The sequence below is a fragment of the Mandrillus leucophaeus genome, unplaced genomic scaffold (assembly GCF_000951045.1).
Source record: "Mandrillus leucophaeus isolate KB7577 unplaced genomic scaffold, Mleu.le_1.0 Scaffold235, whole genome shotgun sequence".
Classification (NCBI taxonomy): Eukaryota; Metazoa; Chordata; class Mammalia; order Primates; family Cercopithecidae; genus Mandrillus; species Mandrillus leucophaeus.
This window is the reverse complement of record NW_012102421.1, coordinates 3,537,469-3,553,456: the sequence shown is the minus strand read 5'-3', so window position 1 is coordinate 3,553,456 and position 15,988 is coordinate 3,537,469. Positions and strand designations below refer to the sequence as shown.

General features: G+C 34.3%; 1 protein-coding gene across 1 annotated transcript in view; it reads right to left on the bottom strand.

Moving 5' to 3' along the window:
* COL24A1 (collagen, type XXIV, alpha 1) overlaps window positions 1–15,988 on the bottom strand; it is a 438,816-nt gene that overhangs the window by 204,274 nt on the left and 218,554 nt on the right. Inside the window, exons 26-27 of the mRNA XM_011982146.1 lie at window positions 15,577–15,630; window positions 11,837–11,881 (exon numbers count right to left, since the gene is read on the bottom strand). Of these exons, the coding sequence (XP_011837536.1) occupies window positions 11,837–11,881; window positions 15,577–15,630 (99 nt within the window). The remainder of the gene's footprint in view (window positions 1–11,836; window positions 11,882–15,576; window positions 15,631–15,988) is intronic.

The following is a 15,988-nucleotide window of genomic DNA, read 5'->3' as shown; positions in this document are numbered from 1 at the left end:
TACAGACATGGAAGTCTAGGGCACTTCAAAAGGGAACGGAAATAGAGTCGATCCAAATCATTAATTTTTGAACAAACGTTTATTGAATATATATTATGTGCCAGGCACTGTATATAAGATACAGTCCTTGAGTTTATGGAGCTTTTACTCTATTTCCTAAATATCTTTTGTAACTTTCCCCTTCATTGCTGCCCAAATTGAAGCATTTTGCTGTCATCTCTCCTTAATATTACTGCAATCACCTGTTATTGGTCTCCCTTTATCTCCAATTCATCTTTTATCTTGCAGCAGCAAGATATTTCTAATGGGCTAATATGACTGTTTCAAAATATTCCCATAAATTCAATTATCTCCTTACCGCTACAGGACCCAGTGTTAATGACCGTGGATGGCATATATACAGCGTTCCTCATTATTTCATCATTGTCTACTCCTCGTTCAGACGCTTTCTTTTCTCCCTCCTCCCTTTTACTGTGTGATCCAGTGGTATAAAACTAATTATTATTCAGTATGTATTGGTTCTCTCATGATTCTCAGCCTCTGTACATGTCCTGTTACCTAGAGTGATGCCTAAGGCCTTCTTACATTTTTAGGAAAACTCCTCCACATTATTCAAGGTCCTACTGACTCCTTTTCAAAGCCTTCCCCTGATTATCCCACAAAAAAATGCTGTGCTCTTTTATTATAGCCATAAAATATTGTATCATAATGGATTTTTACTTGTCTCTCAATGAACTCATAAAAAGCAAGAATTTTTTAAACTATTTATCTGTAACACCTAACAGTATGTCTGACAAACAATTGGTATCCAAAATATATTTGTGGAATAGTGACAATCTCAAAAAGCCAGTAGATTAAGGTTGTAAAGAATGGATGCAAAACATATTACATATGTAGAATTTATAAGAGTTAGTAGCTCACTGAAAGCAAGTACAAAGGAAAAGAGGGAATACAAAAAAAAAAATGCTGAATTTTAATCACCTGGTAACTGGAGAGTGTGGTACCAATTCAGAAAATAGTAAGAGGAGGGGGTGAATTGAATTTTAGAAGAAAGGTGATGAGTGAAGGTTTGAACCCAGTAAGCATTAGGCCTGAAAACCTGAAAATAGCCTCAAAAAAAGGCACAAATAAGTTTTAACTTTACTAAAAAGTACAGATCAGGGGATGCTTTCAGATTTAACTTCATCTGTCATTGATTTCATAAACAGAAGTTACCCTTCATGATTCAGTTTGTGCTTCACGAATCATGGCGCTTAAAGGACTTAAGGTCCAGAAGAGAAAAGACATATGCAAATAAAAAATGGCAAGAAGTGGAAATAGAAACGTGTATAAAATACAGAGGATACTTGATGTGAAATATAGAAGTGATACTGGCATTGACTTGTAGAAAAAAAGAGTATTTGTGAACTCAAGAAGTTGGGTGGGACATTAGAGGCAACTAGTAGAAGCCAGGTGAGCTGTGATTCATTGTGCCTTACCTCCCTCCAGCTATCATGAACTGCTTACAGTACAGTTATGCAAACGCTCCAGGTCATTTCATGCCTCCATGTTTTATTCTCATGCTGTTGTTCCCATTGAAATGTCCTTCCTTATTTTGACTGCTTCACAAGAATCTGTTGCATTTTCAGACTTAGATTAAGCACACTAATGTCCTCTGAGTATACAGACAGTAGCAAATAAATTTTTAAAATTACTTTCATTTCTTAATTTATCACAGTTCAACATACACGTAGTGTCAATGTACAACTATAAGACGTGGTCACTGCTGTAGAAGGGTTTTCTGTATGGATAGTTCAAGTAAAAATGTTACTGTGATATCAAACAATGAATGCTAAGAACCATAATAGTGTAGATAAAAGTGCTGAAAAGGCTAAAGAAGGAAGAAACGCAATCTAACTGGGCATGGAGATGAGAAAAGACTTCATGGTTGAGCAGGTAATTTAAGATGGATCTTGAAAGTTGATGTTTGGTGGACAATGAGGGTGGGAAAGTGAAGGTCTTTAGAGGTGACAGAAACAGCTTGAAACAAAGGCATAAATAAATGAGTGATGTTTAATGAATATTGAGTGGCCAGATCATAGGGAGTAAGTTGGAAAGTGTAGGAATAAGAACTGTAAAGATAGGTGAGGAATATATTGTGGGTGATCTTAAAAGTCAGAATAAAATTTTTTACAATTTATATTCTTAAAGCCTCTACAGACTCATTTTCCTCCTTATAATCTACTATGTCCCATTCCCCCAGCATTTTTTGGAGGCATTTATATCATCTTGGTCTTTTCTGATTTTAGTGACAGCAAATTGATTTTATCAACACACCAGAAAAACATAGATTCCAAAACTCATTAATCAGAAAAGTGCTGAGGAAAACAACCTTGTATCTCAGCTGTTATTATTTTTCCATTTTCAACTGAAAATGAAAAGGTTATATACTTATAAAAAGTTTTCTATAGGTGGCTACATTTGTGGTTAAAATAAAATCCAGATTTCAATCAATTACTTTTCTTATAGTCAAAAGAAGAGCGTTCATATATTTGTGGTCAAAATGCTATGCTACTTCCCTCAAGGGGCTGCTTAGTGCCATTAATGAAGAAAAGAGACATTTCATAAACAGAAGATAGAGTCCAAATTCAAAATATCGCAACATGATAGGAAATATAAGTTTAATGACATTCTCTGATAACTTTTTCAAAATAACAAAATAAAAAGTCACTAAAACTTAAAATATGGAAATGCTTTGATCTGTAAAGCAAGACTTCAAAAAACATGCAAAGTGTTCAGAAAAATGTTTCTTGTGAACATGTGCACCTAAAGAACAGATTTTACTCCTCTTGAACATATTTTCTGGTAAGATTCTTAAGTGTTTGTTAAGCAAAAAAAGTGATAAATTCCAGAAAAGTACTTTAGATATACATGTGGTTGTACATGTAAATGCAAATTAATTCATTATGTTCACACTACACAAAATAAATAAGTGGTAGCAACACAATTTGTCTGCTAATTTGAATCTGTTTTCTGATTTGAAAGTAAGAGTTGAAGAAATCACATTTGTGTTTAATATTTCTTAATGATAAAAGACAAATTAGGCAGAATCACATATGGTAGATTCATTTAACAAAATCTTGTACATCTCAAATAAAGTATAACCTTCTAGGACAGGAAAAGGCAAACTACAGTCTGTAGGCTACCTCCTGCCAGCCGTCTGTTTTTGTAAATAAAGTTTCCTGGGAACAGAGCCAGGCTCATTCATTTATGTATTCACTATGGCTGCTTTCATACTACAACAGTTGAGCAGCTGTGATAGAGACCGTATGGCCTGAAAGTCTAAAATATATACTCCCTGGCCCTTTACAAACAAGTTTCCTGACCACTATTCTATAATGTTTGTAACCTTTAAGTTTTAAAATTTAGTACATTGATTACATAGACCTTAATACCTTTTTTAAAAAATCACAACCACAATAATTTTTCACTATTTTTACTCTCAGATTATAATTCGGCCATCACCTTCTCTAAGAGTGGTAGTGTCAACAGGTGGCCCAAAGCAATGCCTTTACCTTTGCCCCTTCCATTATTTCCATCAGTCCATCCTATTCTTTAATACCAACAAGCAATATATTCTCCATTTTATAGATCCTGACCATAAAGTATCGTTAGAAACCTTTGCTATTTTTACTGATGTGTAAATAAAAATAAGATAATGCACTACTAATAAATGCAAACAGTATAGTTTTCACGCAAACTAGCTTCAGGGGAAGTTCCTTGACAGCCTCTTCCAATCAAAATGCCACCCCTCGGGCCTTCTGTATAGAAAGTTAGAGCTGCCATTTCCTCAAAAGTTGTGATTAACACTTCATAATATCCCTACCTAAGAGAATAGTAACATATTTTTGGCAAAATAAAGCCAGAGTTTCTCTATCAACACATTTGTCCTTATGATAGCTGCCAAAACAACTTTTACTTCTTTTTCTTAGAGTATCTTATGAAAGAGGACTAATGTTTTGGCAAAATATGTGTATAATCTTTTCTCATTTTCTAGATCATATACCACTTAAAGATCAAGTCTTACTTTACTGTTTTCTCTAGCACACAGTAAGTGTTCAGTAAGTGTCTTCTGAATGCTAGAATAAATAAAAGAGAAAAATACTAGTTTTTAACGGTATCTTCCTTTTGTTTGGCTATAAAAATCACAGTATCCTTCTGAAACACAGAAACATAAGTACACGATGAAGAAAAACATGAGACACACATATTTGTAGACAATGAATTTACTTCAAGTCACAGAATAAAAATGTTTAAGCCTATTAGGATTCTAACTATTAATGTCCCAGGCACATATACAGAATTACATTGAATGTGATTTTAAAAAAATAATCCTTAGGAGTAAATCCTTAAAAACCAGAGGTTATTAAAAAATATTATTTCTATCAATTCTAAAATAAGTAAGGTAATCAAGTTTACATTTCGTTAGTCTGAAGGCTAACCGGCTAATTGCCTCTGAGGGCAGTAAGCATGTTAAATACTCACATCTGAAAAAGACTGATGCTATTGGAAAAACAAAGTTTCATTTTAATATCTCTTTTATTTTTATTATTTTGAAGAAGTAGTTTATTGTTTTTACAATTTGGGCAATCTGAAAAATTTTATTAGACTAAGAAGGGTACTCTCTTGTTTATTACTCTTTAATATGGCATGTATGATAATTAGCTTGTTTTCTGTACCAGTACATGAATGCTAGGTCTAATTCTTTTTCAGTTTCGAAGATGATAAATATCAAATACATGATCCTAACACATAATAATTTTGTATGTCTGTGGTTTTTCAGAATAGCTTCTCAAACCATAATATGGTATGTGTGGCCCCATGACCTCTAACTTCATGCAGTAATAACAGGGTTATACTTATTCATTAGAAAGACAACTGAAAATCTTCAGCTGATTGCTAAGAGGAAGCAGGATGATAGGCAGAAGTTAAAGATATCTCCTTTTCAGTCCCAGCTCTGCTGCGACATGACCTGACTTTGGACAAGTTTCTTGACTTCTCTGAAACATAAGTTCCTTTTGTATAAAATAGGAATAATAATAATTATTTTCCAGGGTGACTATGAGGATTAAATAATATAATATATGCAAAGTGTCCGGCATATTATCAGTTCTCAATAAATGGTAGCTACTTTTTATCATATTCAGGTAAACATCCTCCTGATGATGAAATGTATCATGGATACACATTTCATATAACTTTCCATTTCCTGAGAAAAAATTACTACCCCCTATCATATAGAAGGTATAAAACAGCTTTATTGCTGTTTTATCCATGAGTAGCCTAAAAACAGGAGGGGTAGATGACATTCTTTAAGATAAAGGCACTGAAACTACAAAGGCCCTAGTTAGGCATAGTTGTAGCATTATACTGCAGTTCTTCCTGCTTGGCTGAATGGTACCACCAGTATCTGGGTCTTTCCCTCAAGGAAATATGACTTCTTATGATTTACGTAGGTACCTCTAAAACTAGCAGTCTCCTATTGATATGGAAGCGGGGTGGGGAAGTGCAGGGTAGGGAAGGCCGGGGTAACTAGCCAGGGCTCCACCCTCAGGCCTGTGCCTAGGATGGCCCACCATGCTCCCCATCCTGTGCCCATATAAGCCCGATACCTTAAGTAGACACAGACACAAACGGGTGGACATCAAGAGGAGCAGAATAACACAACAGACACCAGCAGGCCATCTACGGGGAGACCACATGGAATTCAGTTGGTGTGGGTGGAGAAGAGTCCAGCCACTGGGCGGCCTGACTCTAAGGGAAGACCACCTTCCCACTCCATCCCCTTTTGGCTCCCCATCTGGCTTGCTGAGAACAACCTCCACCACTCAATAAAACCTTACACCCATCCTCCAAGTCCACATGTGATCTGATTTTTCCAGTACACCAGGGCAAGAATCCGGGATACAGAAATCCCTCTGTCTTTGTGATAAGGCAGAGCATCTAATTGAGCTGATTAACACAAGCCGCCTGCAGATGGCCAAGCTGAAAGAGCACACTGTAACACATGCCCAGTGGGGCTTTGGGAGCTGTAGACACTCAACCCTAGATGCTGCCATGGGATTGGAGCCCCAAAATGCTACACACTACCTGCCCGTCTGCATGCTTCCCCTCGGGGTTTGACAGCGGGACACCAAAGAAATGAGCTACACCCCTATTGCACACCCTGCAAGGGGGATAAGGGAACTTTTCCCATTTCATTATTAATGAAAGAAAAAATTGGAAATAAAATAAAACGAACATGTATCAAGCTAATTTCATGGTAATTCTACTAGAGGGCAGCAAAACCAATCACTGTATCAAATGAGGTTTTATGCTGAGCACTTCTACGATATTTTTTTCTGGCTCTTTCAAAGTCTTTCCTATTTCCATCACAAATACATTAAGTTATATTTCCATAATTCTCAGAGGCAAATAACATATGACAATATTTTTAAAAGTAAATTGCCAGCTGGGCTTAAGATATTACAGAGCAAAATTTTATTTTACCCTTTTTACATCTCCTAAATATTAATTCCCAAGGATGCACTTTAAATTTAAAAACAGGACAAATTGATGATTACCTGATGCAGAAAAGAGAGACTTGGAACTGGAAATAAAATTTTTGGATTTGAAATCCAGGTCTGTTACTTACTCACTGTATGAATTTGGATACATTACATAATTTCAATAAATTTCAGTTTCCTCATTTATAGAATGCAATAAGAAAACTTACTTTATAAGAGTTGTTTAAAGACTAAATGAAATTAACAGGACTTCAATAAATACATTTATTTCTTTTTTCTTCCTCCACTGACTCCACCTCTTTTTGCTTTTGAACGAACTGGTTATAACCCAGCTTGGAATCAGTCATGAGAGGATTTATGATTCTAAAGGTTTTGTAATGAGAAACAGAATACCTGATTTTGAGGATTATCCATGCCTTTCTATTCTTCTTCCTCTCCGCTCATTGGTCATTTATTATACATTAGCACACCAGAGGGGAGGCAGAAAAACAGAGAGGACACAGTAGCTTTCTCATGAAATCTTACTTTGTTCACCAAAGTCTACACGTAAAGGAATAATTGTGGTAAATCAAATAAGTTGGGTTATATTTTAAGAAATGAAACAATGTGGCCAGACTACTGGGCAATCATCTGAAAATCTTCAAGTGGGGCAGAAATGTGGCAACTGAAACTCAGTGTAACCAAGGAAACTGTGAAAAAATAAATTCACATTTTACATTTAAAATATGAGACCAGAAAATGATCCTAGAAATCCCTACCGATTATTTGCCAAAGACATCCCCAGTTTCCTGTTATAGGTAAAAGGCCTGTTGGATTTAAGCATCAACAGTAAAGAAAACATAATAGGAGTCATTATCCTACTCATGAAGAAAGCTGTGAAATCACTGCCTGTAAAATTCTTTACTCTAGTTCTGTTTGCCCCAACATCAGAAAAACATAATGAAACTAGAAAAAGGCCAGAGAAACTTGGAGCCAACCCAAATGCCCATCAATGATAGACTGGATAAAGAAACTGGCACATATACACCATGGAATACTATGCAGCCATAAAAAAGAATGAGTTCATGTCCTTTGCAGGGACATGGTTGAAGCTGGAAACCATCATTCTCAGCAAACTAACAGAGGAACGGAAAACCAAACACCGCATGTTCTCATAAGTGGGAATTGAACAATGAGAACACACAGACACAGGGAGGGGAACATCACACACTAAGGCCTGTTGGGGGATCGGGGGCAAGGGGAAGGAGAGCATTAGGACAAATACCTAATGCATGCAGGGTTTAAAACCTGGATGACAGGTTGATGGGTGCAGCAAACCACCATGGCACATGTATACCTATGTAACAAAACTGCACATTTTGCACATGTATCCCAGAATTTAAAGTACAATTTAATAAATAAAATAAAATAATAAAATAAAATAAAATAAAATAAAATAAAAGGGACAGAGAAAAGAAGTCAAATTTGCAGGTGAGAGGAAGACTAGAAACATCAAAATTCTTAGAAAAAAGTCATGGATTCTTAGAATTGGAATTATCCTGAAACATTCTGTATACCATTTCCTTGTGCTTTCAGAATATTCCTGATAAATCCTAAATAGTTTAGTTATCAAAGGCCTAATTGTACACTGGAGACTGACTAGAATCCTCCCCTGATTTGCAGCCTACCTCCAATCTGTTACCTCAAATATCTTCAAAATATATCCACTTCTCTTTATCTCCACTGGTCTAAATCATCTTTCTCATTCATACAGACTACTGCAGTAGCATTCTCATTGGTTATCCTCTTCTACTTCAGGTCTTCAAAGCCATGTTCTAACTTCCCAATCCATTGCAACAAGAGTGATCTTAAACCTCAAATTAAATAATGACATTGGCTTAATTAGCATATCTTTAGCGATTGTTCATTGACCTTAGGTTCAAGTGCAGAGTAATAAACATGGTCCTAAATGATTGGCTCCTGCCTCCTTCACTAGGATCATCTCACATACCTTCACCCTTTGTTCATCAAAGTTTATCCACACCAACTTTATTTCAGTTCCTCAAAACAGCAGCTACCATCACACATAACAATAACCTCCACCATAACAGCTAACATTTATCAAGTTTTTAACTACATGACTGGCATTGTATCATGTTTAATCCTCATAAGAAAATCTATAAGGTAGTTATTTTCATCATTTTATTGCTGAGAAAAAAACAAATATTTAGAAACATTTAGTAATTTCTCCATAGCAAGGTAGGTGGCAAAGGTGGAAACAATGTTATATTGCATATTCCAGGGAAATTTTTTCCCCACCCCCTCCCTGGCTAGCTCATATCATTCTTTATGATTACTACTCATATGTCATTTCCTCAAAACAGCCTTCTCTCATCTACTGATCTAAAATTGGCACCCTTGTCATAGTCCCTTGTACTTTTTCTTTATAGAATGTATCACAGTTTACATATTTCTTTATGTGACTATTTAATATCTGTCAAACCTCCAATAGACTGTAAGTTCCATGAAGGTAGGGACTATATGTTTAAAAATGTGCCTGGTGTAATCAATAAATATCTGCCTAATAAATGACTGAAAAAAGACATCAAACCATCTAATAATAAGATGTTGGATCATTCTATGGAAAAGCCTATTTGAGTGTTAAAAATTCTATTAAAATATTCTTGCCTACGTTAAACCAAAAGCTGTTCCCTTATAATGTCTATCTACTGATCCTAATATTGGTCTCTTGGCCAATAGTGAAAAAGAACATTTTTTTTCTTTACAGCTCTTCAGATACTTTCAGCCTAGACAGTTTAAGACAGAGAAGACTGGTAATTATGGTTAGATAATTCCAGATTTACTTCTAAACATCTGAATGCTAGAATGTGGAAGATGAGAGGGCATCTTTTGAAATTAGAGACTCATCTGGGGCACATTTATGGAAATTAATTCTTTGTATACTATAAATAATTGCAAGAGGCAGACATGAAATACTGGTGGGACTGCTGTGCTTGGCACACTCTATCACAAATTGAATTCTAATTAGTATAAATCTAGAAACAAGCAAACCTAGAGGAGGGCCAGTTAAAAGCAAAATGACTATACAAAAAGATTGAGCAAAGTAAAAATCAGCTACTACAATTACAAGATAGATGTCATGAAGTACAACTGTACCTTCTCCTATCTCTCAAGAATTTTCCTGGCAACAGAGCTCTGGATTAGATGAACTATATTTCTAAGATTTGGAAATTAGAAAGGCAAAATGAAAGCCAGAATTACTGAGAAACAAAAATATTCTTTAGACATTTTATATATTTGAATTAACTTGACATAGTCAGTAATTTTTTAAAGAAGGCTTCATGTGCCCTCCTTAACAAGGAAGATAGAATCTCGAAGTTGGAAAGGTCTTTTTGTCTAATAACTTATCACATGCTTAAAGACTCTCTACAACATTTATATGAGATAGCTATCGAACCAATATTAAAACATCCAAGCATGGCATAAAGCAGAGATTTGGATTTTGAGTTAGGAGCTCTGGGTTTAAATCTCAATTCAGTAATTTATTAGCTATATAACTTTGAACTGGTTACTCAATGTGCGCCAGATTCCTAATTTTAAAAACCAGAATAACAAAATATATCTTTTAAAGCTGTTTGAGAATTAAATTAAATACCATAATATGAAATGTCACTTAGCATTATACCTAGTACATTGCAAATGTTCCATAAATGTTATTTTCCCTCCAGTGACAAAAATCTACTACCTGCCAAGATAGTCCATGTCCTCTTTGGAAAGTACCGGCAGTGGGTTCTTATACTGTGTGGAATTAGTCCAAAACTATTAGGTAAATGACACTTAAAAGTTTAATGTGTAAGGTATTATTTTAAGAAAATATGTTCTTCATTAGTATTTTAACTTTGGATACCAACTTTATATATATTTCTTAAGCAATTTGTCACTCAGAAAAGGCAGAATTTGAGTAACCTTAGAGAAATATAAGTTACAATCATATCTGACTAGAAGCCTTTAATAATCTAATTCATATAAATACTTCCTTGAAACTTTCCCAGAAAAAACAAGAACAAAAAGTTCTCCTTCTAGTGACTCAGGGTTAATGAAGTATGGCAATGATCTTTTAAGACTACACAGATACTCTTCCTATTTTTATTAACAATTAATAACAAAAAATCAGTATCAGAAATGTTTTATTGTTTTGTCACAAGACCAAGATTTATAATTGTTTAATTATTTAATCCTATAAAACAACCATATAGAAAAAAAATGTTTTAAGTCATAAGAAATAATTACCTATTTTGTGACAATTAATTTAGCACACTCTGTAAATAAATTCACTTTCCTGGTGTTAATTTAATGTTCCACTTTATACATGCTACGTAAGTTCATTTGTTAGAGAATATTTTGGCTGGCTTTCTTCACTGTAAAAAATAAAATTACTTCTAACAAATCTGATTCAAATACAACATGAAGCCTGTTCTTCCACAATAATATTAATTCGAACAATTCAATCTTTATTTGAGGAACACAATTACACTTTCCAACTCAATATGTCTTAGTTTACCTCAACTTTTCAAACCTAAAGAAAAATTATCTTCAAGCTATTAAATTATTATATAATTTAATAAGTTTTTAAATAATGAAAAATGGCTAAGCGCTGTAGCTCACACCTGTAATCCCAGCACTTTGGGAAGCTGAGGCAGGTGGATTACTAGAGGTCAGGAGTTCAAGATTAGCCTGGCCAACATGGGGAAACACCGTCTCTACCAAAAATACAAAAATTAGCCGGGTGTATTGTGGCGCACACCTGTAACTCCAGCTATCCCAGAAGGCTGAGGCAGGAGAATCGCTTGAACCTGGGAGGCAGAGGTTGCAGTGAGCCGAGATCGTGCCACTGCACTCCAGCCTGGGCGACAGAGCAAGACTCCATCTCAAATAATAATAATAATAATAATAATAATAATAAATATAATTAATGAAAAATTGTAAGGTCAAATTTAGATTGAAGCTATCAGAATAATATTGAAAATCACATATTAGAAACAATGTTTCTGAGGTCACAAATATAGTTTATATTGGATGAAAACATCATCAATTGTGTTTTCCCTCATTTCTCTCTTGTACATTAGGTTTTATTTGTCAGTAGAAACATCACAAGTAAGTTTAAATTTGTAGTAGATAAGAATTACTCTGATTCTGAGTAACTTGATTATAGCGAACATAATCATGGCTAATATGATTCCTAAAAATGCTTACAGTTGATTAAAAAAAATAAGAGCATAAAATAAGCTTACTGTTTCACCAATTTTCCCAATATTTCCTTGATCTCCTACTTCTCCCTGTCAAAAAAGAATATGAAGTTGCAAAAACAGTTATTTTTCAAGCTAGATTATTCATGACAGTTTCAACTTTCATTTTTAATGCAATTATCTAGTCATAACCTAGAAAAAGGCAAAGGAAATTTCAGTTACTTAAAACTTTGTTATAGGTGCAGCAAACCACCATGGCACACGTTTACCTATATAACAAACCTACATATCCTGCACATGTACCCCAGAACTTAAAATAAAAATTTTTAAAAACTTATGTTAGAGTATTTCTATGAAATGTGGCCTACCCTCTATTTTCATTCAAATAGTAATGTATCAGTCTGTTCTTACACTGCTATAAAGAACTACCTGAGACTGGGTAGTTTATGAAGAAAAGAGGTTTAATTAACTCACAGTTCCACGGTTTAACACCAAGCATGACTGCGAGGCCTCATGGTGGAAGGTAAAGGTGAAGCAAGCACAACTTCACATGTTGGAGCAGGAGAGAGTGAGAGCAAAGGGGGAAGTGCCACACACGTTTAAGCCATCAGATCTCGTGAGAACTCACTCACTATCACAAGAACAGCAAAACGGAAATCCGCCCCAATGAGCCAATCGCTTCCCACTAGGTCCCTCCTCCAATTTGACATGAGAGTTAGGCAGGGACACAAATCCAAACCATATCAGGTAATAATCTATTTTCTTAAAAAATATTCTCCTATTCGTGACTTTTAATCACTTTTATAAATAAAATTTTTAAAAATAAAATCTTTATTGAGGTGTACTCTGTAAAAGGCAGAGTAGTAAGCACGGTGAAAGGTATTAAGAAGAATGAAATTAAAGTCTTTCCCACAGGGATATTCTATTTGCTCAAATAGAACAATACATGGGACAGGTTAAGTACTCTAGGAGCAGGCGCCCTGTGAACTGGAACAGCTAGAGCTGGCATCACTGGAGAAGTAACGCATGTTCATAACCTCTGAAACAAAATTTTGCAGTCCATAATGCTCTGAAAACTCAGAGTTTTTCACAACTCATTTGGTGGCAAACTTGACCTAACTTGGATTGATTTGGCAGTAAAGCTTATTTTGTTCTGAATAAGGCCATTTATAGTCTTGATGTATTCCAATTAATCTGAACATCCTTACATTTCACTACAGAAATATTAATATATCTAATTATGGTATGCTGTTGCACACCCTTCTGGTAGTGGTAAATAAAATATACTATATGCGACATGTTACTTTTCAAAAATCCAAACATTAATGATTTCAAATAATGGATTATGAAACTGTAAGCGGGGCCCTGAAAAATATGGGACACTTAACACTGGTAATGAGGAAGGGCCATTTTTGGTGGTGAGGAATGGCATCGGCAAAGGTATAGATTAACAAAAGGTTAAAGATTAAGTTCAAAGTACCACAGAGACACACTCTAATAGCAATATACATTTTGTGTACAGAAACAGATTAAATATGTTATGTCTAAAATTAATCAATTACTGTCTAAACATTAATAATTATATTCCAGTGTAGAACAGTAAGATGTTAAGATACTGAACAATATTGTAGCCAATAATGATGTGTGGCTACTGAATATTTGAAATAGGCTGGTCTCAATTGAATTGTGATATAAGTATAAAAAAATACATCAGATTTCAAAGGCTTTCTACAAAACAAGAATATAAAACATCTCATTAATAATTTCAATATTGATTACATGTTTAAAGGATATAATATTTTGATATCTTGAGTTAAATAAAATGTACTATTAAATTAATTTTACTTCTTTCTTTTCACTATTTAATGTGGCTCATATCTGTGGTTCATATTGCATTTCTATTCGATAGTGGTGATTTTAAGCACTGAAACTTAATATTCATCATGAGTGATCACTGAAATAAACTTTCAAAGTCTACACAAGTTTTCTTTTCAGTTTCTGTATGTATTTAGATAAATAGTAAAGACTGAAGCACTGCAGTGGGTTTTAGTAACTAACTTTAACAGGCAGCTCATTAGACAGCATTTATGGAAAATTTATGGAAGAATAATATATGGATTATTAGTTTTCTAGTATTTTTCCCTCCTTACTCATAGGTTACCCTTCTTAAATTCCAAAAAAGATGAACCCTTTGTGCTACTTAGTTTTAAGGGAAGTTTGTGTTAACAGTCAAAAAGCAAAAGTTGTTTGCAGATTACTTGCATTCTTTAGTTTCAGAGTCTGAAGGTAAGAAGTTACTTGTCTTTGACAACAACGAAAGAGAGAGAGAGAAGCTATTTCCCCAGGCCTAGAAAGAGAACACAGATCTAGGGTTCTATGAAGAGTGTGTTCCTTAACCAACTCCCCGAGGGAGTGCCAGGTCTCAGTTAATAGCTACATGATGTACTGAAACGCAAATTTCAGTGACAGCTAGGAAGGAATGAACATTACAAAATTTCCTCTGTTTACTAGGTAACACAGAAGCCGCCTAGATTCTGGTGTGATTCTAGGGAGAGAAAGTATAAAAATAACTAAGATTCTGTTTCTTGCCAATTTCACTGGATGGTAGCTCACAGTTGGATTTCCTAGCACTATTTGGCAGTCCAGTAAAGGAGAATTGTTAATCCCAGTAAAGGCGAATTGATTAAGCCTTCTGTTTATAAATACTACTACCCTATTTTTCAGAGGACTTTTGTATGTAACTTGAGAAGGAGTCAGGTACACATATTCTGCCCCAGGATAACTTTAGCCTCATATATACTGATACATTAAAACATACTTTAGCTCATATTTCTTTATCAAGTTTGAAAAGTGTTGTTTAGCTTTTCCTTAGGTTCCAACATCATAAAAAGGATGAATTTAATAAAAAAAATTAGCTTTAGGAAACTTAGTAAAAATGCTATGACTATGTCAATTTATAGTTAAATTTTAAATTTGCAAAACTTACCAATTCTTATAAGCTAGTTTCTTTCAGGTCTCAATTCTGTATGTAATAAACCATTGCATTACTTTATATTTGTTGGTATTATAAAAAAATTATCCAAGACCTTGGAAATAAAGTAAATAGTAAGTGATATATCTTCTTAATATCATAAAGTGATGAAGTTTACCCAGTGATTATCTAGTGAATATACTTAGATTCACTGTTTACTAGTGATTAAAAGATCCAGATTTAGTAAAGTTATATGAACTTGTAGATTTCTACCCAGTAGAACTGATAACCCCAGAAGTTATGGTTTATTGCCCTGTATGCAATCCACAAATCTTATCCTAACGTTTCTTTATTAAATCACATACATAGATATAGAATATAGATACAGACATAATCACAGATACACAGATTGGGCATCCAAGATCCAAGATCTGAAATAATAAATGTTCCAAAATCTGAAACTTTTTGAGTACCAGCATGACATTGAAAGGAAATGCTCATTGGAGCAAAAATCCAGATTTTTGGATTTGGGATGCTTAACTTGTAAGCATGTATAATACAAATATTTAAAACTCCAAAAAAATCTGAAATCTAAAACACTCTGGTTCCATGCATTTCAGACAGGGGATACTCAACCTGCATATAAATAGATACAGATATAAAGATACAGGTTCTTAGTTGCTCTTTGTAACAGTTTTAACATCTTACTGGTTCTTTTTAAGTTGATGTGTTCATTTCATATTTGTATGAAAGTCATAATTTTATGTTTCTGAAAATTATATTTTAAAACTGATAATAAAGTCAGTTGCTTTACCTTTAAGCCTTCTGGTCCTGGTTCACCTGCATACCCCTTTTGACCTGGTTTTCCCTAGAACAGAACAGAATGAAAGAAGAAAGTATATATGTTTAGTCATTCTCATTTTTGAAAGTTTCCTAAGATATATGAAATTTAGACTATTCTTATAAAATTAAACACTTTAACATTATTTGATAAATGTATTTCATCATACTCATTTGCCATTCATTCTACAAATATCCAACTGTCTACTGCGTGCCATGAACAGTTCTAGATGCAGAGGATCGAGGACTGCATTAAACATACCTGCCCTCATACAGCTTATATTTTAGTGAGAATAACGTTTTAAAAAATTAGTAAAATATTAGTATGTTAGGTAGTGGTAATATGAAAGGCAACAAATCAAGCAAGGAAGGGATATATAAACTGT